At 40.3% G+C, this 23,559-nt stretch overlaps 1 protein-coding gene across 1 annotated transcript in view; it reads left to right on the top strand.

The window, feature by feature from the left end:
* PIP4K2A (phosphatidylinositol-5-phosphate 4-kinase type 2 alpha) overlaps positions 1–23,559 on the top strand; it is a 179,497-nt gene that overhangs the window by 134,459 nt on the left and 21,479 nt on the right. The window contains exons 5-6 of the mRNA XM_081226989.1: positions 401–547; positions 4,677–4,715. Of these exons, the coding sequence (XP_081083115.1) occupies positions 401–547; positions 4,677–4,715 (186 nt within the window). The remainder of the gene's footprint in view (positions 1–400; positions 548–4,676; positions 4,716–23,559) is intronic.

Below are 23,559 nucleotides of genomic sequence, written 5' to 3' on the forward strand. Positions count from 1 at the left end.
AAATCATCGTAAAGGCTTCTAGGGAGGCAGATGGCAGCCCCAGGTAGAGTGTGATTTCACTTTAAAGGAATTACAGAAAGGACCAATCACTTGTCCTCTCACCCTACGCCATTATATCCAAGTTTTGACTTTACAAATTAGTTTGGAATGTTAGGGAGAAAATCTCTCTTGAGAATAGAGTTGAATTTTCTTATCTGTGTCTGCACGGTGGACGCAGACCTGTACTGCTGAAGGCAGTACAAACATGGTCATTTTCTGTAAACAGGACATTAATAGTTGTGATAATAAACCATTATCACTTTGTATAAACACCATAGCAGAAGAGTTACATTTTACATCTGAATGAGCACCTTTTGACTGGATCATTTCCGCCCCCCCTTTTTCTTTCTCTCCTGTGCAGTATATAGTGGAATGTCATGGGATCACCCTTCTCCCCCAATTCCTGGGCATGTACCGGCTTAATGTTGATGGAGTTGAAATATATGTGATTGTCACAAGAAATGTGTTCAGCCACCGTTTATCTGTATATAGGAAATATGACTTAAAGGTAAGATTGATTTTTATTAACTTTTATTCATTAAGTTTGGTCATCCACGTTGTATGTAATTGATCATGCTGAGCACTTAGGAGGCGCCCAGAGCACAAAGCTGCCAGGAGCGCCCCTTTGTGTTAAGCGAGGACCACTTGTACCTACGAGAGATACCATGTCTATTTTATTCAACAAGTATGTATTGAACACCAGCTATGGGCCAGGCACTGCTTTAGGTGCTGGGAATAGTTTGATGAACAGACCAGACCAAACCTGCTCTCAACGAGCTGACATTCTGGTGAGTAAAGACGGATGGTAATAGTAAAAGGAGTAAGTAAATCCTGGTATATACTAGGAAGTGATCTGTGCCATGGACGGAAGTAAAGACAGGAAGCGTGGGGAAGGGATTCGGTTTTGAATAGGGTTTCGCTTCACTGCAGACCTGAAGGAGGTGAGGGACAGGCTGTTTCAGAGACCTCATGTGAGGGGCGGACCACTGGAAATTCTGATTGTGGAGCGAGGGGATCTGACTTCTGGGATCACCGACATAGGCAACATCCAGGTCAGGAGCTGGCCGACTGTGACCTGCCTCTATGGCACAGCCAACATGGCCATTTTTGTAAATAGTTTTATTGGAATTCCACAATGCCTGTGGTTTGTGTATCGTATGTGTTTGCACTATAACAGCAAGTTGAGTAGTTACCATAGAGACCGTTTTGGACCACAAAGCCTGAAACACTACCCCTCTGACCCTTTTCAGAAAAAGTTTTCCAACCTTTGGTCTTCATCAGTGGATCTCGAATTTTTTTATCTCAGACTCCTTCACACCCTTAAAAGAGGACCCCAGAAAGCGTCTGCTTATGTAGGTTATGTCCACTAATACTTACAATATTAGTAGGTTATGCCTACTAATACTTACAATATTAGAAATGAGACATTGAAAACAACTTATTTAAAATAGTAAAACCATTACATGTTAGCATATCTTTATGAAAAATATCTTCCAGATCAAAAAGTTTAGTGGAACAGGTAGCATTCATTGTTTTATATCTTTGCAAATCTCTCTAATGTCAGGTTTGGTGAGACAGAACATCCTGTCCGGTTTGGCTGTCCACCTGTTGCCAAGTTATTTGAAGTGTATGAAGAAAATCAGACCTTACACAAATATGTAGTTGGTAAAGGAGAGGAGGCGTTTTTAATAACTTTTTCAGAAATTTCTGGATGTTTTCCTTTGATGTCACACCTTAACCTGACAAGTGGTAATTTCTCAAAGCTGAGTTACAGTGTGGAATCTGAAATCACATCAGTGAACTTTTTAAAATCCGTCAGTCTGTTTGCATGCATTGGTCTGGCTACATCATGCTTTGGTCTTTGGGGATGATGGATTCACTGAGTTAGGTGAACTGCTTCCTCAAGGCTATTCATATGTTTTATGACAAACTCTACTAATACCATTTGGTGCCACTGCTGGGTTTGTGCTAAGCTGCCAACAGTTTTACCCACCATTGTATTTGCAGTATCCGTGCGAATATCGAGATGGTGAAAGAGGCAACTAGTGTCCCAGTATTATTATAAAGATAGTTTTGACTTTGCAGACCCCTGGGTGCTGAACTATGCTTTGAGGGATGCTAGTCTAAGGGAGGGGGAATGTTCTGGGCTTATCTCCTACCCTCTGGAGTTCAGATGAACAGTTTAAGCTTCCCAAATACAGCTTTTCTCTGTCCTGCCTCCAAGGTGTAGCTGTTTTATAGGTGGAAATCCCAGCCTCCAGGGCTCTTTGGAACCATCTCTCTCATGAGGCCCTTTGCAGTGTTACTCAGCTCACTCTGCTGAGTATTATAGGTCTTTTCATTGGCTTGAGTCTCCCAGGTAAGAAGCCAGATGACCTCTGAAGCCACATGTCCTGGTTTTACTGCTTGTTAGCTGTGTGCAAGATGCTGAACCTCTGTGAGCCACAGTTTCTTCATCTGTAGAACAGAGATGATCTTACCTCCGCTGCTGTGATGATTAATGAGATACGTACGTGTCACGTCCAGCACAAGGCACGGCATATGGGGAGAAGTGGATGAATTTTCATTGTCTCATCCGTTCTACTAATAAGTCCCTTAAAGGCAGTTGTTTTGGTTCTGCTTTTTTATCCCCCGGAAATGCTTAAGGTAGTGCCTCTATCTTAAGCATATCCTGCTTAACCATATCCTGTTCAAGCATATCCTGATGTAAATTATGCCTATAGACTGGATGTTACAGTTTTAACCTTGGATGTCGTGATTTCATCTCCCTTTTTAGCTTGTAGAATAAACTTTTCTTGCCAGTACTTGCCGCTGTGAGGGAACCTGGGCATCTGGCATCATGTCATGGCTCAAACTCTCAGCCTTGACTAACTTACGTTTCTAATTTTAATTTTTAAATTCTGAATGAATTTAAATTTGGATGAGTTTTTCCAGGCTAATGCTCTGCATTTTTACATAGAGACGAAGTTTCAGAGTAAATGACATGGTAGAGGGGAAAACACACACAGAGACTAAAAAACTTGGTTAAAGATACAGAGACTCAGGTATTACAAGTATTTAATACTTGAGTATTAAGCCCCTCCTCCCCTTTAAATTTGGGAACATTCTTTGTTAGCAGTCAGTGTATAGAGGAAGATACTATGGCCCGAATTCAAGAATCTGTAAAGGAAAAAACAAACCATTGCAAGTGACAGCTGCTGGGCTCGGCCAGGCAGAGGGCTTTCCTTCACGACCAATTTACACGGTTCATCTTCACTTGCTGGGTCAGCTTTGTGCCCCTCCGACACATCCCCCAGAAGCTTCGAGCATCTTCCCTGGGTTGGCAGCAGGGTCTTTCAGATCCACCAGACGTGGGAATGCTGAGCATGGGGCAGATGGAGAAGTGGCCCCAGGGAGCCCCTGGCCTGGGTTTGGCCCCCTTCCCCAGTACAAGGAGTCGTCCCATCTGTGAACACGTTACACGCATCCTGACTAGTGCCTGAGCTGCTTGAAGGCAAGATGGTCATAGAGCAAAAATGTTAAGAGTGGCCAACCTAGAAGCTACTTTAAAATTTCCCAAGTCACATACACATTCTCTTAATGACTGGCTAATACAAGTATTCCAGGCCAATAAGTATCTATTTAAAACATAGTCAGGTAAATGGATCGCTCCACTGACCTAGTCATAGTCTGGGCATCCAGTGCTGGGAGGGGAGGGAGAGCAGTCAGTCGGGCTGTGATCCTCCTCCAGCCGTTTACTCAGCAAACTCAGCAAACACTGGGCGTTGCTGGGTGAGACACTGCGATGGTCACCACGGAGCACAAAGTAAAAATGCTCACTGTTGTATTAACAAAGTTAGTTAGGAATTCACTGGCCATTTGTTTCCTAATCTTTCTTTTGCATTAAGATCTTCCACAAACAAAGGACAGTTTCTGTTCTTGAACTCTACCCCTGTCAGCATCAGGAGGACTCGGTCATTTCAGACAACACAGAACCGAGGGCATCATTTTGAAAACCAGTGCAGTAGAGTAGAAATTGCTGCGACCAAGAACTGTGTTTTCTTCTACTTTATACCTCTGTGCTCAGCCTAGGTTCTGACACAGAAGCAGTGCAAGGAGACGTGTGTTTGAAGGGACCTCCAAAGTGAAAGGGGCCAGGAAGTACCCACTGGGTCTTAGTCATGGTAAGTGAGGAAGCACATTCCTTAGTAACCCTAAGCCAGGGGAGACGGGCAGTCGGAGGTCAGGGCACGCCCCCGCCTAGAGGACGCAGCGTGGGAAAGAGGCCTCTATGCCCCAGTGGTCACTGCGGCCAGCTGACGGCCCACTTCACTTTGAAGGCCCTCAAGCCAACCATTTCTGGCGACTGATGTTTGACTCCACGTTTAGTAAGTCACTGTTCAGTTCACGTGATTGTCGGGTTTTCTGATCTCCAGCAGGAGGACAGGAACCAGGGAGAAGACAGCACAGGTGACGCGGCCGGGAAGGGGCTGGAGACAGTGGACAGAAGCCCCTGCAGAGGGTGCAGCACGCTCGGGGAGGGGCCAGAGCAGAGTCGGTGCTCATTTATTTCCGTGCTCTGCCCTGGAGTGTTTGCATATTTCACGTGAAGCTGATACCTCGCGTGCGCATGTTTTCATTCTCTCTTTCTCTTTCAGGGCTCTACAGTGGCTAGGGAAGCAAGTGACAAAGAAAAGGTAAGTGCCCAGCGTCTCTCGCCTCACTCCCGCGGACCTGCGGTTCTAGCCATTTCTCCTCCGCTACAGTGAGAAGTTCTTCATGGGCCTGAGGAAGCCCCAGTTCTCTCCCTCAGGTTGGCTGCTCTGTTGGACAATGAAGTAGTTATTAGTTTGAGGTGTGTGTGAAACATTTCCCATCAACGTGATCTTGAGAAAACAGCCGCCTCTGCTGTCAGCACGTTCCAAACTGGCAGGTACAGCCCAGCACCCGAGTCCTAACCCCACTTTATGACTAACAGGCCAGGTTTTCTCACCTGTAAAACAACAGTGTTGAGCTTCAAATTCACCAATAAAATATTCGCTTAATGAGCTTCAAACTCCTTTCCAACTACAAAACGTTAAGATCTAATTAGAGTATTTTTTGTGTGTAAAGACTTAGGGATGGACGAGGAGACTCTACTTTTTTCTGAGTCACTGGACATTAGGTAATACTTGAACCGCATTTTGTTGATTATGCAGGATTATAAGCAGATTCAACTGGAATCAGTTTAAGAATTTGGGAGGCAGCTTTCTGTTTGCAAACCTCAACTGCCCAAAATGGGGATTTGCTTACATGAAAGGCGCCGCTATACTCTCAGCTTACTCCTCATCATGTTGAGGTGCCTTTTCTTGACCAAACCATTTGAAAGCTGGGCTCAAGGTTTTTGTTTCTAAATTAAATTATTTAGGATGATATCACTCAGTTTGGGTTTGAATTTTAGATTTGGAAATCTCCTTTTACTTATTCATCCAGAAGTTTGTGAATGTCTTTATGGTTACTGTCCTAGCTTCAGGGGCTAAAATAATGAACCATACAGACATGTCCTGCAAAGCGATACAGACATTAAATAGGAAATGACAGTGTGCTTTGTTAGGAAACACGTAGCAAGGGCACCTAAATCTGGCTCGGTGGTCTTCGTGGAAGAGATGATTGGAAACCTGAAGGATGAGTAGCACTTGGCTAGAGAAAGAGCAGTGTGTGCAGAGGGGGAGCACTTGGTGCTTTCACTGGAGGCTGGGATGAGGCCACAGAGGTAAGCAGGGCCATCTAGAGTGGCTATGGAAATAACCCAGAATAGATGGTGGCCCGACCTGGGGTGGTGGGCGAGGATAGAGAGATTTAGGAAGAAGAATCCACAGAACTCAGAGATTGAATATGGGAGGTGAACAGTGCCAGGGAGTGTGTGTGGAGGGAGGGTGACTCCAAACTTTCTGGTTTGGACAGTGGGGTAGGTGCTGATTCCACTCGTGGAAAAGGGAGCAGGCAGAGTAGTTAGAATTGTCAGCACAGCATCAGAACAGAGATGTCCAGTAGGCATGAGAGGGCTTCAGCGGGAAAAGGGGGCTTGGGAAACCTGCTGGAAAGGATGATCAAAGACAGGGAAGTGTCAGTGAGGTCACCTAGGATGAGCCTAACATGAGAAAGGAAACACTCACTCAAGTCCAGGAAGCACGGGGAGTCCCATACAAGATAAACCCAAGGAGGAATACACCAAGACACATGTTAATCAAACTGCCAAAATCTAAAGACAAAGAAAAAATATTAAAAGTACTAAGGGAAAAGCAACAGTTGTTAACATACAAGGGAACTCCCATAAGGTTATCATCTGATTTTTCGGCAGAAACTCTGCAAGCCAGAAGGGAGTGGCAGGATATATTTAAAGTGATGAAAGGGAAAAACCTACAACCAAGAATACTGTGTCCAGCAAGGCTCTCATTCAGATTTGACAGAGAAATCAAAAGCTTCACAGACAAGCAAAAGCCAAGAGGATTCAGCACCAGCAAACCAGCTTTACAACAAATCCTAAAGGAACTTCTCTAGGCAGAAAATAAAAGGCCACAACTAGAAACAAGAAAATTATGAATGGGAAAGCTCACTGGTAAAGGCAAACATGAAATAAAGGTAGAAGATCATCCACACACAAATATGATGTCAAAACCAGCAATCATGAGAACAGGAGAGTACAAATGCAGGATATTGGAAATGCATTGGAAATTAAGAGACCAGCAACTTAAAATAATCTTGTATATGTATTGACTGCTATATCAAAACCTCATGGGAACCACAAACCAAAAATCTACAGTAGATACACAGAAAAGAAAAAACAATCCAAACACAACACTAAAGATAGTCATCAAGTCACAAGAGAAGTGAACAAAAGGGGAAGGGAAGAAAAAAGACCTGCAAAAACAAATGCAAAACAATTAACAAAATGGCAATAAGAACATACATACCTGGGCTTCCCTGGTGGCACAGTGGTTGAATCCACCTGCTGATGCAAGGGACACAGGTTTGTGCCCCAGTCTGGGAGGATCCCACATGACGCAGAGTGGCTAGGCCCGTGAGCCATGGCCACTGAGCCTGCGTATCCGGAGCCTGTGCTCCGCAACGGGAGAGGCCACAACAGTGAGAGGCCCGCGTACCGCAAAAAAAAAAAAAAAAAAAAACATACATACCAATAATTACCTTAAATTTAAATGCTCCAGCCAAGACATAGACTGGCTGAATAGATACAAAAACAAGACCCATATATATGTTGTCTACAAGAGATGCACTTCAGGTCTAGGGACACATACAGACTGAAAGTGAGGGGATGGAAAAAGGTATTTCATGTAAATGGAAATCAAAAGAAAGCTGGAGTAGCAATACTCATATCAGACAAAATAGACTTTAAAGACTGTTATAAGAGACAAAGAAGGACTCTACATAATGATCAAGGGATCAATCCAAGAAGATATAACAATTGTAAATATATATACACCCAACATAGGAGCACCTCAATGTAAAAGGCAAATGCTAACAGCCATAAAAGGAGAAATCAACAGTAACACAGTAATAGTGGGGGACACCCACTCTCATCAATGGACAGATCAGACAGACAGAAAACCAGTAAGGAAACACAGGCCTTAAATGACACATTAGACCTGATGCACTTAATTGATATTTATAGGACATTCCATCCAAAAGAGCAGAATACACTTTCTTCTCAAGTGCACATGGAACATTCTCCAGGATAGGTCACATCTTGGGCCACAAATCAAACCTTGGTAAACTTAAGAAAACTGAAATCATATCAGGCATCTTTTCCAACCACAACTCTATGAGCTTGGAAATCAGTTACAGGAAAATAACTGTAAAAAATACAGACACCTGGAGGCTAAACAATATGTTACTAAACAACCAATGGATCACTGAAGAAACCAAAGAGGAAATCAGAAAATACCCAGAGACAAATGACAACAAAAACACGACAATCTACAACCTATGGGATGCAGCAAAAGCAGTTCTAAGAGGGAAGTTTATACCAATACAATCTTAACCTCAGGAAACAAGAAAAAATCTCAAATGAACAACCTAACTTTATACCTAAAGCAACTAGAGAAAGAAGAACAAACAAAACCCAAAGTTAGCAGAAGGAAAGAAATCATAAAGATCAGAGCAGAAATAAATGAAAGAAACAAGAAAACAATAGAAAAGATCAATGAAACTAAAAGCTGGTTCTTTGAAAAGATAAAATTGATAAACCTTTAGAAGAAAAGGGAAAGGACTCAAATCAATAAAATTAGAAATGAAAAAAGTTACAAGTGACACCACAGAAATACAAAGGATCATAAGAAATTACTACAAACAACTATATGCCAATAAAAAGAACAACCTAGAAGAAACAGACAAATTCTTGGAAAGGTACAACCTCCAAGACTGAAGGAAGAAGAAATACAAAATATGAACAGACCAATCACAAGTACTGAAATTGAAACAGTGATTTAAAGACTTCCAACAAAGAGAAGTCCAGGGCCAGATGGCTTGACAGGCGAATTCTATCAAACATTTAGAGAAGAGTTAACACCTACCCTTCTGAAACTCTTCCAAAAAATTGCAGAGGAAGGAACACTCAGCTCATTCTATGAGACCACCATCACCCCAATACCAAAACCAGAAAAAAGATGCCACAAGAAAATTACAGGCCAATATTATTGATGAACATAGATGCAAAAATACTCAACAAAATACTAGCAAACCAAATCCAGCAATACATTAAAAGGATCATACATCATGATCAAGTGGGATTTATCCTAGGGATACAAGGATTCTTCAGTATCCACAAATCAATCAGTGTGGTATACCACATTAACAAACTGAAGAATAAAAACCATATGATCATCTCAATAGATGCAGAAACAGCTTTTGACAAAATTCAACAGCTGTTTATAATAAAAATTCTCCAGAAAGTGGGCATAGAGGGAACTTACCTCAACATAATAAAGGCCATATATGACAAACCCACAGCTAACATCATTCTCAATGGTGAAAAGCTGAAAGCATTCCCTCTAAGATCAGGAACCAGACAAGGATGTCCACTCTCACCACTGTTATTCAACATAGTTTTGGAAGTCCTAGCCACGGCAATCAGAGAAGAAAAAGAAATAAAAGGAATCCAAACTGGAAAAGAAGTAAATCTGTCACTGTTTGCAGATGACATGAAACTATACATAGAAAATCCTAAAGATGCTACCAGAAGACTGCTAGAGCTAATCAATGAATTCGGTAAAGTTGCAGGATACAAAAGTAATGCACAAATCCCTTGCAGTCCTGTACACTAACAACAAAAGATCAGAGAAATTAAGGAAACACTCCCATTTACTGTCACATCGAAAAGAATAAAATACCTAGGAATAAACCTACCTAAGGAGGCAAAAAACCTGTGCTCTGAAAAGTATAAGACACTGATGAGAGAAACCAAAGATGACACAGATGGAAAGGTATACCATGTTCTTGGATTGGAAGAATCAGTGTTGTCAAAATGACTCTACTACCCAAGGCAATCAACAGATTCAGTGCAACCCCTATCAAATTACCAGTGGCATTTTTCACAGAATTGGAACAAAAATTTTTTTAATTTGTATGGGAACACAGAAGACCCCGAACATCCAAAGCAACCTTGAAAGAACGGAGCTGGAGGAATCGGGCTCCTTGACTTCAGGCTACACTACAAAGCTACAGTAATCAAAACACCATGGTACTGGCACAAACACAGAAATTGTAGATCAATGGGACAGGATAGAAAGCCCAGAAATAAACACACACACCTATGGCCAATTAATCTATGACAAAGGAGGCAAGAATATACAATGGAGAAAAGACAGTCTTTTGAATAAGTGGTGCTGGGAAAACTGGACAGCTACATGGAAAAGAATGAAATTAGAACATTCTCTAACACCATACACACACAAAAAAACTCAAAATGGATCAAACACCTAAATGTAAGGCCGAACACTATAAAACTCTTAGAGGAAAACATAGGCAGAACACTCTGACATAAATTGCAGCAATATCTTTTTTTGATCTACCTCCTAGAGTAATGAAAATAAAAACAAAAATAAACAAATGGGACCCAGTTAAACTTAAAAGCTTTTGCACAGCAAAGGAAACCATAAACAAAACAAAAAGACAACCCCCGGAATGGGAAAAAATATTTGCAAACAAAGCAGCCGACAAGGGATTAATCTCCAAAATATACAAACAGCGCATGCAGCATTATGTCAAGAAAACAAACAACCCAATAAGAAAATGGGCAGAAGATCTAAACAGACATTTTTCCAATGAAGATATACAGATGGCCAGAAAGCACATGAAAAGATGCTCAACATCACTAACTATCAGAGAAATGCAAATCAAAACTACAGTGAGGTATCACTTCACACTGGTCAGAATAGCCATCATCAAAAAGTCTACAAACAATAAATGCTGGAGAGGGTGTGGAGAAAAGGTAACCCTCCTACACTGTTGGTGGGAATGTAAATTGATACAACCACTATGGAGAACAGTATGCAGGTTCCTTTAAAAACTAAAAATAGAACTACCATATGATCCAGCAATCCCACTCCTGGGCATATAGTCAGAGAAAACCATAATTTGAAAAGATACATGCACCCCAGTGTTCACTGTAGCACTAGTTACAATAGCCAAGACATGGAAGCAACCTAAATGTCCATCAACAGATGAATGGATAAAGAAGATGTGGTACATATATACAATGAAATATTACTCAGCCATGAAAAAGAATGAAACAATGCCATTTGCAGCAACATGGATGGACCTAGAGGTTATCATACTAAGTGAAGTAAGTCAGAAAGAGAAAAACAAATACCATATGATATCACTCATGTGGAATCTAATTTTTTTTAAATGATATAAATGAACTTATTTACAAAACAGAAACAGACTCACAGATTTCGAAAACAAACTTATGGTTGCCAAAGGGGAAAGGTGAGGGGTAGGGGGATAAATTAGGAGCTTGGGATTAGCATACATACACACTACTATATGTAAAATAGATAACAAGGACCTACCGTATAGCAGAGGGAACTCAATATTCTGTAATAACCTATATGGGAAAAGAATATGAAAAGGAATGAATATATCTATATGTATAACTGAATCGCTATGCCGTACACTTGAAACTAACACAACATTGTAAATCAACCGTACTCCAATAAATTTTTTTTAATGAATAAAAATTTTTAAAAAAAGAAGGGAGGCAGGGCTTCCCTGGTGGCGCAGTGGTTGAGGGTCCGCCTGCCGTTGCAGGGGACACGGATTCGTGCCCCGGTCCGGGAAGATCCCACATGCCGCGGAGCGGCTGGGCCCGTGAGCCATGGCCGCTGAGCCTGCGCGTCCGGAGCCTGTGCTCTGCAACGGGAGAAGCCACAGCAGTGAGAGGCCCACGTACCGCAAAAAAAAAAAAAGTGAGCAGAGAAAAAGGTGGCTCCTTTGACAGTTGATATTTTTACTGTGCGCCAGTGACTATATTTTTACACTTCCAACCTCTGTGTAAATCACCGTGAAGCCACCGGCTTTGGCCAACAGCAGCAGAAACGACAGACTGTCAATTTCTGTTTACATGTTGCTATGTAAACATTTTTTCCAGGTGCCAAAGACTCGAGCCGGTGTTTGAGTTTTAGTCCACGAGAAACTCAGAGGCTTAGTATTATTGGGATTTTCTGCTAGGAGAAAATATCTGGGCTGTTTAAAGAACCACACACTAGCATTGAAAGAAGGCTTTTTCAGCATCATCCAAAGAAGGCAGCCCTGGAATAAGAGCTGTGGCCCTGATGCTGTGCGCTGCTCCACAGGGGTCGCTCTGTTTTTATTTCGTTCCCCGGTCTCTTGAGACTACTGCTAGTGGCCTTTTTTTCTGTTCATTTTGATTTCTTCAGGTTCTATCCCCAGGGGCTTGGTCTGCTATGACAATAACAATGCCAAGAAAGACAGTTACAGCCAGTGGGGTGATTGCTGCAGAATCCGAAGTCCTAAAACAAGGACACATAGGAAGGAAAGCCACAGTATTGGACGTGGCTCTGACGGCTCATCATCAAGAGCAGGACATTCAGTTTCTGGTCCGTCCCTCCGCAGCTCTGCCCCTAGACACTTGCCAGGAACCCAGGGCATTTACCACAGTTCTGCCCCCTGCCTCACCAAAAATGTTTAGCCCTTCACTGGTGTAGGTTTCTGTGAAAAAGGCATGAAATTACAGGATGTGTTAAACAGAAACCCACTTTTCTGAGGATACTGCTAGGATGCTTTTATCGTCTATGGAATGTGCACAAATTGTTCCTCAAAACATCTCCCCTGGAGGTGGACTTAGAGACGTCAGAGACAGGAGGTACCTTAAGAGGTCAGAGTCCCGTTTCCCCACCTCACATGTGATCGATTTGAGACCCAGAAGCTTACGTTCCCACACTGCATCACACAGTCGGTGGCAGAGGCAAAACCTTACCTTAACTGCAGGTTATTTTTTTTAATTGTTAATCTCAATGTACTGGGATTTAAAAGGTAAGTAATAGTAACCAACGTTTGTTGAACGGAACGTGTACTATATGCCAAGCCTGTTGTAAACTTTACACAAATTTGCTTGTGTCATCCTGACCACTACCTTTAAGGTGGAGGCTGTTATGACTTCCTTTGCGTAAATGAAGTTACTTGACAGACCGGCTGTAACTTGCACCACAGTTTTGACATGACACAGCTGGGGTTCCAGCCCAGAGCGTACATTCTAACCTTCTAAAATGTTTGAGACTTCTTTCTTTTTTTTAAAAAAAGAGGATTTATTATCAAAAATTCATATTACCCCATGAATCATGAAGATGAACAAGGAAACATTTCACTACAATGTTTCATTGACAAAAACATGTAACTCCAAAACGATATGGTACTAAGACAGTTCGTTGAGTCTTGATTTAAAAGTAAAAAAAATAAATAAATAAAGTAATGAAATAAATCGTTCGGCCTCATACCATGTTGGCAAAAACAACCAATTCATATTTCCTCCATTTGAGAAGTGCAGGTATTTCTGTAAATACAGTCTGTGTCACTGTATCTTACACTATGTAAACATTAGGATTGTCTACGCAGTAGCCCCTAGGAAGAATTCAATGCTTTCTACTTCTTTCTGGGCTTGGGGTTCCTGATAGCTCTTCTTCAGGAGGAGCAGCTCCAAAGCACCATCCACCTGCCCTTTTAGCTTACTGGCGCTCACTGGGCACAGGCAAGAGGAAGTAGCTTGAAGACATGGGATGTGAAAGTAAGTAAAACTGGTAATTTTTGGAGACTGTGCCTGCCTCGACAACAGGACATGATGTCTCTCTGATATGGCAGTTTGTTTATAATCTGGCGACAACCAAGGTAACATTTACTAAACTGTAACACATAACAGTAAATGAAATGTATTAATGGAGCTGAGCTCTTAAAACCCTTGGGTTTTTAAGTTCAAAAATTTTTCTTTGCTTTCCTTTTTCTGTCAATTTTCAGGTTTTCTTTGCATGATCAGTTGATATTTTTGACTCTTCCAAAAAGCATCCTGTTCTTTGTCTTCACGAATAAAACCATAAATTATCAAAGCAGTCATTGTTATCTCTAGTTAGAAATAATTGGAGAAGGCTGAAAATATTTTCTACATTTTAGCCTTTTATAAATGAAACCAAATGGTCTGCAAGAATATTTTCATTGCAATCATTGTATAATCATTTTCTACGAAATTGCAAAGAACAATTTTCACAGAGACTCCCATTGATGTGGCTTAATTAGTAATCTGAATTCTTAGTTTTTCTTTCATTTGCATCATTGTAGCTGTTTTAATTTCACACTTTTTGCTTGTTGATGGTAAGTTTTAAAACTGCCATTTCAGATATTTCGTGATATAGGTGCAGAAAGGTCCCCTCCCTACGATTTGAGCTTGACATGTAATTAGTGTGATTTGCATTAGCATAATAATGAAGATGGAACTGAAGGAAATAAAGAAGTTATATTCCAACAATAATGGAATCACTTTCATGGCAACAAGTATCAGAACATGCGTGTACAGATGTCTTGAATTTTTTTTAAAAAGAGCAGAACAGTGGTTTTTTTTCTTTAAACCGTTGTCAGATTCTGACAGCTGCTATGTTTTATTCTTTAATTCTTTCCTTTATTAATGGAAGGGCATCTTCCATTCATGGCTCCAGCAGTATCGCCCCCTCTAAATGAGACAGAAATGCAAATCTCCCTGGTGGTCCATCTTTTCACAGCTGCACTGCAATTCCAGTGTGACATCAAATTAGTAATTATAGCTGAGAGGACCACTTTTTACAAATGACAGTCTTAGCATGCTGCCAGCAAGCAAGCTACCCAGCAGGGAATCCGGGCAAGTAAAAGAAAACATAACTGGACTCACTTGATTTCTGGGGGATTTGACCTGACTCTTTAAAGAGTCCATGTTCTTGAGAGGGAGAGTGAGCGAGTCCTGGGGATTTACACAGATATGCATCTTGTTCATCGTTCTGTGCAGTTCTTCTCAAAACTCATGTCTGGTTTTATTAAGTAAAGTAAAGCCTGTATAATGGAGTCATTGGGTCACAATAAGAAGATTCCTTTTAACATCTAACCTTCTCCCTGGAACCCGTTTGAAAGAAAACAGCTGCCCTGCAGTTGGCATCTGTATAACTATATTGGCAATAATCACTGTTGACACTTTGATAATGGGCTACAAAAAGCTGCCTGGTCGATTCTTAGGAATTGTGAATTGCACTGGCAATTAAGTGACTGTCACCATCTCTGACATTTTACCTATTACTGACTGAAGGTTCAGGAAAATTCGTCATTAATACCCTCACATCAAACAACAACAACAACAACAACAATGCTTTCCTAAACCAGTTTTCAGCATTTCTTTTGTGATCTTTAAATCGTAATGAATTATAATTAATTACCACCTCCATCTGGTTCTTTAGGATGAGTTAAAGGCAAGGTAACAAAAGATGGTAAGCTTGGAGCATAAGGTACAAAAACAGCAGTGTGTCCTTCTGGGAATCTTCCTTTGCTATCAGTTAGAAAGCGCTCCCTTTTCCGTTGTCAGTGGATGATCAGTTAATGGGAGATTGTCAAGGTTTTTAGGCCCTCGACTCAGCTAATGCTTTAACCTTCTGTAAAATTCATTTCTTCTGTGAATGAAGTAAGATTCATTTCATTTCTCCTGTGAATCATTTCCCTTTGCCAGCCAGTGTTAGACACACCTATCCCGGCGCCCAGAGTGCAGGGGGAAATACGCCATCCGGGCAGCAGCAGGGCCATCTGCCTCCTGGCCCGGAGATGTTTTATAGAAGGGGCTTTGGAGGGGAAAGGCACCAACCAGAGCCCTAGCACATCTGTCCCCGCCCCTGCTCTGGCACTAATGGAGGTTTGAGGTTTGGGGATAAATCATCTGACTTAGTCTTCATTTATTAAAGGATTTCATTGGTCCTCATGCTTTAGTGTTTGCAAGAATCCCTCGTTTCAAATGAGGCTTTCCCTCCCACAGAGGTGCACTTCAGCAGACTTGACAATCACTTAAATCCTGTCTGCTCGAGGCATGGGTTAAGGTGATTGCTATTACTGATGGAAAAAATGGTCTGAACTCTTACATAAGTTTGCAGATGTCTGAGCAAAGCCTTAAGAACCCTATAATGTAAACCATGGGGGTTATTCTGGGAAGCGGAGTTTTAAACTTTGAGTCCTTTGGACTTTGGTAAGAGTGGCATGTGAAGAAGAAAGATAACATGAAGTAACTCCTGTGAGCATCTCCCAGATGACAGCATTAGTCCTCAGGCCAGACTGGTTTATGGCGGTGTATAAACTCAGTTTCACTGGAATGAACTGAACTCAGATTATCCCAATCACACAGAAGCAGTGTTGTTAGATGTGGGATTTTTTTTTTTAAGCTGACAACTTACGCAGTTGGTTTCAAAAAGAGTTGGGGCGGAGACTCAACTTCCAAAATATAGTATGTGGCTTGAGTTTAAGCCAACCTGCTGCAGATGTATAATAAAACAATAAAATTATGATGTTCACTAGATTAGTATTAAACCAGAAACTATACGATTTAGCAAACTTCTTGCATTTTCAGATTTTGACATTTCTTAGATTATCACCATCGACATCCGTGCAACAGGATCTTCCAATCAGATGGAAACAAGTGTATTTTGTAGGGCTTTGCACATGGTTTACCTGTCACGTCACAGCTCATGGAGGAAAACCAAACTGTCACCGTGTCACTTAGAGCTAAAGGGCCATTCTGAAAAGTCTGACAGTATTAAAAAAGGAGTAAGTTTCACTTTCTAAATATCAGCTTTTAGGGAAAATAAATAACCAACAGCTGGGTTCCACCAGCCATAACAGTTCTAAATTGTAGAATTACAATAGGACTTACCCGGTTTTGTGCTTCTTAGTTGCAGCACTATTTCTACAGGTATGTTCAGGTATATTCTCTTTCTACATTTATACGAAGACATTCAGAATAAAAATTATGAGACTTTCATATCCAGATGCTGGTCACAAATGTGTACATTCTCATTGTGGAAATAACGAGTTATTAAGACGTGTTGGATCATTTCCCAAGCTGTGAACTTGTGTAGACACTCTGCTTACGTTGTTAAAGGTTATATGTACCTTTTGTGAGAAAACACCTGCTATCTTTGCTACTTCTGTCTGAACTTTACCCATATTCACTAATTTGCCTTTTCATGTAACAAATTTCTGGCCTGGATGTTTTGAGAAGCAGAACTGATTTTATTATAAAATCTTTAACATCTCTTATTACCCCAAAATTGATACCACATATGTGATGTTATTCAAGCAAATTATCTTTAACCTAGCTCCAATGTAAGGATTACCTAAAAAGTCTCCCGCTTACAGAAATATTTCTGCAGTATATCTTCAGCCCCACAGACTCTGATATTTTTTTGAATTTTATTTATTTTTTATACAGCAGGTTCTTATTAGTTATCCATTTTATACATATTAGTGTATACATGTCAATCCCAGTCTCCCAGTTCATCCCACCACCATCTCCACCCCCCTGCCACTTTCCCCCCTTGGTGTCCATACATTTGTTCTCTACATCTGTATCTCTATTTCTGCCCTGCAGACCGGTTCATTTGTACCATTTTTCTAGGTTCCACATATATGCGTTAATATACGATATTTTTCTCTTTCCCACTTCACTCTGTATTGACAGTCTCTAGATCCACCCACGTCTCTACAAATGGCCCAATTTCATTCCTTTTTATGGCTGAGTAATATTCCATTGTATATATGTACAACATATTCTTTATCCATTCATCTGTCAGTGGGCATTTAGGTTGCTTCCATGACCTGGCTATTGTAAATAGTGCTGCAATGAACATTGGGGTGCATGTGTCTTTTTGAATTATGGTTTTCTCTGGGTATATGCTCAGTAGTGGGATTGCTGGGTCATACAGTAATTCTATTTTTAGTTTTTTAAGGAACCTCCATACTGTTCTCCATAGTAGCTGTATCAATTTACATTCCCACCAACAGTGCAAGAGGGTTCCCTTTTCTCCACACCCTCTCCAGCATTTGTTGTTTGTAGATTTTCTGATGATGCCCACTCTAACTGGTGTGAGGTGATACCTCATTGTAGTTTTGTTTTGCATTTGTCTAATAATTAGTGATGTTGAGCAGCTTTTCATGTGCCTCTTGGCCGTCTGTTTGTCTTCTTTGGAGAAATGTCTATTTAGGTCTTCTGCCCATTTTTGGATTAGGTTGTTTCTTTAATATTGAGTTGCATGAGCTGTTTATATATTCTGGAGATTAATCCTTTGTCCGTTGATTCATTTGCAAATATTTTCTCCCATTCTGAGGGTTGTCTTTTTGTCTTGTTTGTAGTTTCCTTTGCTATGCAAAATCTTTTGTTTCATTAGGTCCATTTGTTTATTTTTGTTTTTATTTCCATGACTCTAGGAGCTGGATCAAAAAAGATCTTGCTGTGACTTATGTCAAAGCGTGTTCTTCCTATGTTTTCTCTAAGAGTTTTATAGTGTCCGGGTCTTACATTTAGGTCTCAAATCCATTTTGACTTTATTTTTGTGTATGGTGTTAGGGAGTGTTCTAATTTCATTCTTTTACATGTAGCTGTCCAGTTTTCCCAGCACCACTCATTGAAGAGACTGTCTTTTCTCCATTGTATGTCCTTGCCTCCTTTATCATAGATTAGTTGACCATAGGTGCGTGGGTTTATCTCTGGGCTTTCTATCTTGTTGCATTGATCTATGTTCCTGTTTTTGTGCCAGTACCATATTGTCTTGGTTACTGTAGCTTTGTAGGATAGTTTTGAAGTCAGGGAGTCTGATTCCTCCAGCTCCATTTTTTTTCCCTCAAAACTGCTTTGGCTATTCGGGGTCTTCTGTGTCTCCATACAAATTTTAAGATTTTTGTTCTCGTTCTGTAAAAAATGCCACTGGTAATTTGACAGGGATTGCATTTAATCTGTAGATTGCTGTGGGTAGTATAGTCATTTTCATAATACTGATTCTTCCAATCCAAGAACATGGTATATCTCTCCATCTGTTGGTATCATCTTTGATTTCTTTCATCAGTGTCTTATAGTTTTCTGCATACAAGTCTTTTGTCTCCCTAGGTAGGTTTATTCCTAGGTATTTTATTCTTTTTGTTGCAGTGGTAAATGGGAATATTTCCTTAATTTCTCTTTCAGATTTTTCATCATTAGTGTATAGGAATGCAAGAGATTTCCGTGCATTAGTTTTGTATCCTGCAATTTCACCAAATTCATTGATTAGCTCTAGTAGTTTTCTGGTGGCATCTTTAGGATTTTCTATGTATAGTATCATATCATCTGCAAACAGTGACAGTTTTACTTCTTCTTTTCCAGTTTGTATTCATTTTATTTCCTTTTCTTCCTGATTGCCATGGCTAGGACTTCCAAAACTATGTTGAATAATAGTGGTGAGAGTGGACATCCTTGTCTTGTTCCTGATCTTAGAGGAAATGCTTTCAGTTTTTTACCACTGAGAATGATGTTTGCTGTGGGTTTGTCATATATGGCCTTTATTATGTTGAAGTAGGTTCCCTCTGTGCCCACTTTCTGGAGAGTTTTTATCATAAAATGGGTGTTGAATTTTGTCAAAAGCTTTTTCTGCATCTATTGAGATGATCATATGGTTTTTATTCTTCAATTTGTCAATATGGTGTATCACATTGATTGGTTAGCATATACTGAAGAATCCTTGCATCCCTGGGATAAATCCTACTTGATTATGGTGTATGATCCTTTTAATGTCTTCTTGGATTCTGTTTGCTAGTATTTTGTTGAGGATTTTTGCATCTATATTCATCAGTGATATTGGTCTGTAATTTTCTTTTTTTTGTAGTATCTTTGTCTGGTTTTGGTATCAGGGTGATGGTGGCCTCATAGAATGAGTTTGGGAGTGTTCCTTCCCCTGCAATTTTTTGGAGGAGTTTGAGAAGGATGGGTGTTAGCTCTTCTTAAATGTTTGATAGAATTCACCTGTGAAGCCATCTGGTCCTGGACTTCTGTTGGGAGATTTTTAATCACAGTTTCATTACTTCTGATTGTCTGTTCATATTTTCTGTTTCTTCCTGGTTCAGTCTCTGAAGGTTATACCTTTCTAAGAATTTGTCCATTTCTTTGAAGTTGTCCATTTTATTGGCATAGAGTTGCCTATAGTAGTCTCTTAGTATGCTTTGTATTTCTGTGGTGTCTGTTGTAACTTCTCCTTTTTCACTACTAATTTTAGTGATTTGAGTCCTCTCCCTCTTTTTCTTGATGAGTCTGGCTAAAGGTTTATCAATTTTATCTTCTCAAAGAACCAGCTTTTAGTTTTATTGATGTTCGCTATCGTTTTCTTTGTTGCTATTTCATTTGTTTCTGCTCTGATCTTGATGATTTCTTTCCTTCTACTAACTTTGGGTTTTGTTTGTTCGTCTTTCTCAGTTCCTTTATGCGTAAGGTTAGATTGTTAATATTTGAGATTCTTCTTGTTTCTTGAGGTAGGCTTGTATTGCTATAAACTTCCCTCTTAGAACTGCTTTTGCTGCACCCATAGGTTTTGGATTGTCGTGTTTTCATTGTCATTTGTCTCTAGGTATTTTTTTGATGTCCTCTTTGATTTCTTCAGTGATCTCTTGGTTATTTAGTAACGTATTGTTTAGCCTCCATGTGTTTGTGTTTTTTACAGTTTTTTTCCCTGTAATTGACTTCTAATCTCATAGAGTTGTGGTCAGAAAAGATGCTTGATATGATTTCAATTTTCTTAAGTTTACCAAGGCTTGATTTGTGACCCAAGATGTGATCAATCCTGGAGGATGTTCCGTGTGCACTTGAGAAGAAAGTGTCATCTGCTGTTTTTGGATAGAATGCCCTATAAATATCAATTAAATCTATCTGGTCTATTGTGTCATTTAAAGCTTGTGTTTCCTTATTAATTTTCTGTCTGGATGATCTGTCCATTGGTGTAAGTGAGGTGTTAAAGTCCCCCACGATTATTGTGTCGATTTACTCTTTTAGAGCTGTTAGCAGTTGCCTTATGTATTGAGGTGCTTATAATTGTTATATCTTCTTCTCGGATTGATCCCTTGATCATTATGTAGTGTCCTTCCTTGTCTCTTGTAACATTATTTTAAAGTCTATTTTATCTGATATGAGTATTGCTACTCCAGCTTTCTTTTGACTTCCATTTGCATGGAATATCTTTTTCCATCCCCTCACTTTCAGTCTGTATGTGTCCCTAGGTCTTAAGTGGGGCTCTTGTAGACAGCATATATATGGGTCTTGTTTTTGTATCCGTTCAGCAAGCCTGTGTCTTTTGGTTGGAGCATTTAATCCATTCATATTTAAGGTAATTATCAATATGTATGTTCCTATGACCATTTTCTTAATTGTTTTGGGTTTGTTTTTGTAGGTCCTTTTCTTCTCTTGTGTTTCCCACTTAGAGAAGTTCCTTTAGCATTTGTTGTAGAGCTGGTTTGGTGGTGCTGAATTCTCTTAGCTTTTGCTTGTCTGTAAAGCTTTTGAGTTCTCCATCGAATCTGAATGAGATCCTTGCCAGGTAGAGTAATCTTGGTTGTAGGTTCTTCCCATTCATCACTTTAAACATATCATGCCACTCCCTTCTGGCTTGTAGAGTTTCTGCTAGAAATCAGCTGTTAACCTTGTGGGAGTTCCCTTGTATGTTATTTGTCATTTTTCCCTTGCTGCTTTCAATAATCTTCTTTGTCTTTAGTTTTTGTCAGTTTGATTACTATGTGTCTTGGTGTGTTTCTCCCTGGGTTTATCCTGCCTGGGACTCTCTGTACTTCCTGGACTTTGGTGGCTATTTCCTTTCCCATGTTAGGGAAGTTTTTGACTATAATCTCTTCAGATATTTTCTTGGGTCCTTTCTCTCTCTCTTCTCCTTCTGGGACCCCTATAATTTGAATGTTTGTGTGTTTAATGTTGTCCCAGAGGTCTCTTAGGCTGTCTTCATTTCTTTTCATTCTTTTTTCTTTATTCTATTCTGCAGCAGTGAATTCCACCATTCTGTCTTCCAGGTCACTTATCCGTTCTTCTGCCTCAGTTATTCTGCTACTGATTCCTTCTAGTGTATTTTTCATTTCAGTTATTGTACTGTTAGTCTCTGTTTGTTCTTTAATTCTTCTAGGTGTTTGTTCTTTAATCCTTCTAGGTCTTTATTAAACATTTCTTGCATCTTCTCGATCTTTGCCTCCATTCTTTTTCCGAGGTCCTGGATCATCTTCACTATCATTCTGAATTCTTCTTCTGGAAGGTTGCCTATCTCCACTTAATTTAGTTGTTTTTCTGGGGTTTTATCTTGTTCCTTCATTTGGTACAAAGTCCTCTGCCTTTTCGTTTTGTCTTATCTTTCTGTGAATGTGGTTTTCCTTCCACAGCCTGCAAAACTAGTTCTTTTTGCTTCTGCTGTCTGGCCTCTGGTGGATGAGGCTATCTAAGAGGCTTGTGTAAGTTTCCTGATGGGAGGGACTGGTGGTGGGCAGAGCTCAGTAAAACTTTAATCCACTTGTCTGATGATGGGTGGGGCCGGGTTCCCTCCCTGTTGGTTGTTTGGCCTGAGGCCACCCAGCACTGGAGCCTACCCGGCTCTTTGGTGGGGCTAATGGTGGTCTCTGGGAAGGCTCACACCAAGGAGTACTTCCCAGAACTTCTGCTGCCAGTGTCCTTGTCCCCATGGTGAGACACAGCCACCCCCTGCCTCTGCAGGAGACCCTCCAACACTAGCAAGTAGGTCTGGTTCAGTCTCCTATGGGGTCACTGCTCCTTCCCCCTGGGTCCTGATGCGCACAGTACTTTGTATGTGCCCTTCAAGAGTGGAGTCTCTGTTTCCCCCAGTCCTTTTGAAGTCCTGCAATCAAATTGCACTAGCCTTCAAAGTCTGATTCTTTAGGAATTCCTCCTCCCGTTGCCAGACCCCCAGGTTGGGAAGCCTGACGTGGGGCTCAGAACCTTCACTCCAGTTGGGTGGACTTCTGTGGTATGTGTTCTCCAGTTTGTGAGTCACCCACCCAGCAGTTATAGGATTTGATTTTATTGTGTTTATGCCCCTCCTACTGTCTTACTGTGGCTTCTCCTTTGTCTTTGGATGTGGGGTATCTTTTTTGGTGAGTTCCAGTGTCTTCCTGTGGATGACTGTTCAGCAATTCCAGACTCTGATTTCTATGAAGTTACTTTGGCAAGCCTGACGAAAAGGGGCTTATTCTTTCTTTGCAAGTTTATTTAGGTGAGCTTGGACTAACAAGTAAATCAGGAACATAATAAGCAGTCCCTAACTTGAGACAATAATTAGTACATGTTTTTTATGTTGTACATTCAGCTCTGAGTGTCATAATATGGCCCATCAAAGGGACACCAGGCAGCAATCTTAGATGTCGAAGCTTACAATTAGGCTTTTTAAAAACAGGTTGTCAAATGAGCACATTGAGGAAAAATTCATTTCTTTCTGAAATACAAGTCCTTTAATCACGGAGTGCTATGCTATGCATTGTCCTTTGCATTGAAACCTTCTGGGGCCAGAATCCTGTTTGCATTAAACACTCGAGTGTGACAGAAGTATATTCCATCTTTCTGTTAAGGTTTTCATGCTTAAACGTGACTCTGTATTATGTAAATTTTGGCTCTGTGCATTTTAAGTACATGTATTTTTTTCTTTTTCCTGTTAGTGGCAATTTAATAGACTCTGTAAAAGTTAATTGTATAATGATGTTAAATCCAGTACATTGTAGTTTGAATTCTGTATTTGAAGTTTTTGGCTGTAAATATAGATTTTAAATATTTGATTTAAAAGTTTGAGTCATCCAAAAGATATTTTAGTGACATTAAAGATCTAATTAAGATTTCCATGTAATTTCTGGCTTTACTAACTCTTAACACATTCAATATTACTAAACTCCATGCAAATGACAGCAATCATGCACCAGGTCACAGAACCCAATGAAATATTTATATATTACAAACAGGTT

Source organism: Mesoplodon bidens (assembly GCF_964165515.1).
Source record: "Mesoplodon bidens genome assembly, chromosome: 3".
In the NCBI taxonomy this organism is placed as follows: domain Eukaryota; kingdom Metazoa; phylum Chordata; class Mammalia; order Artiodactyla; family Ziphiidae; genus Mesoplodon; species Mesoplodon bidens.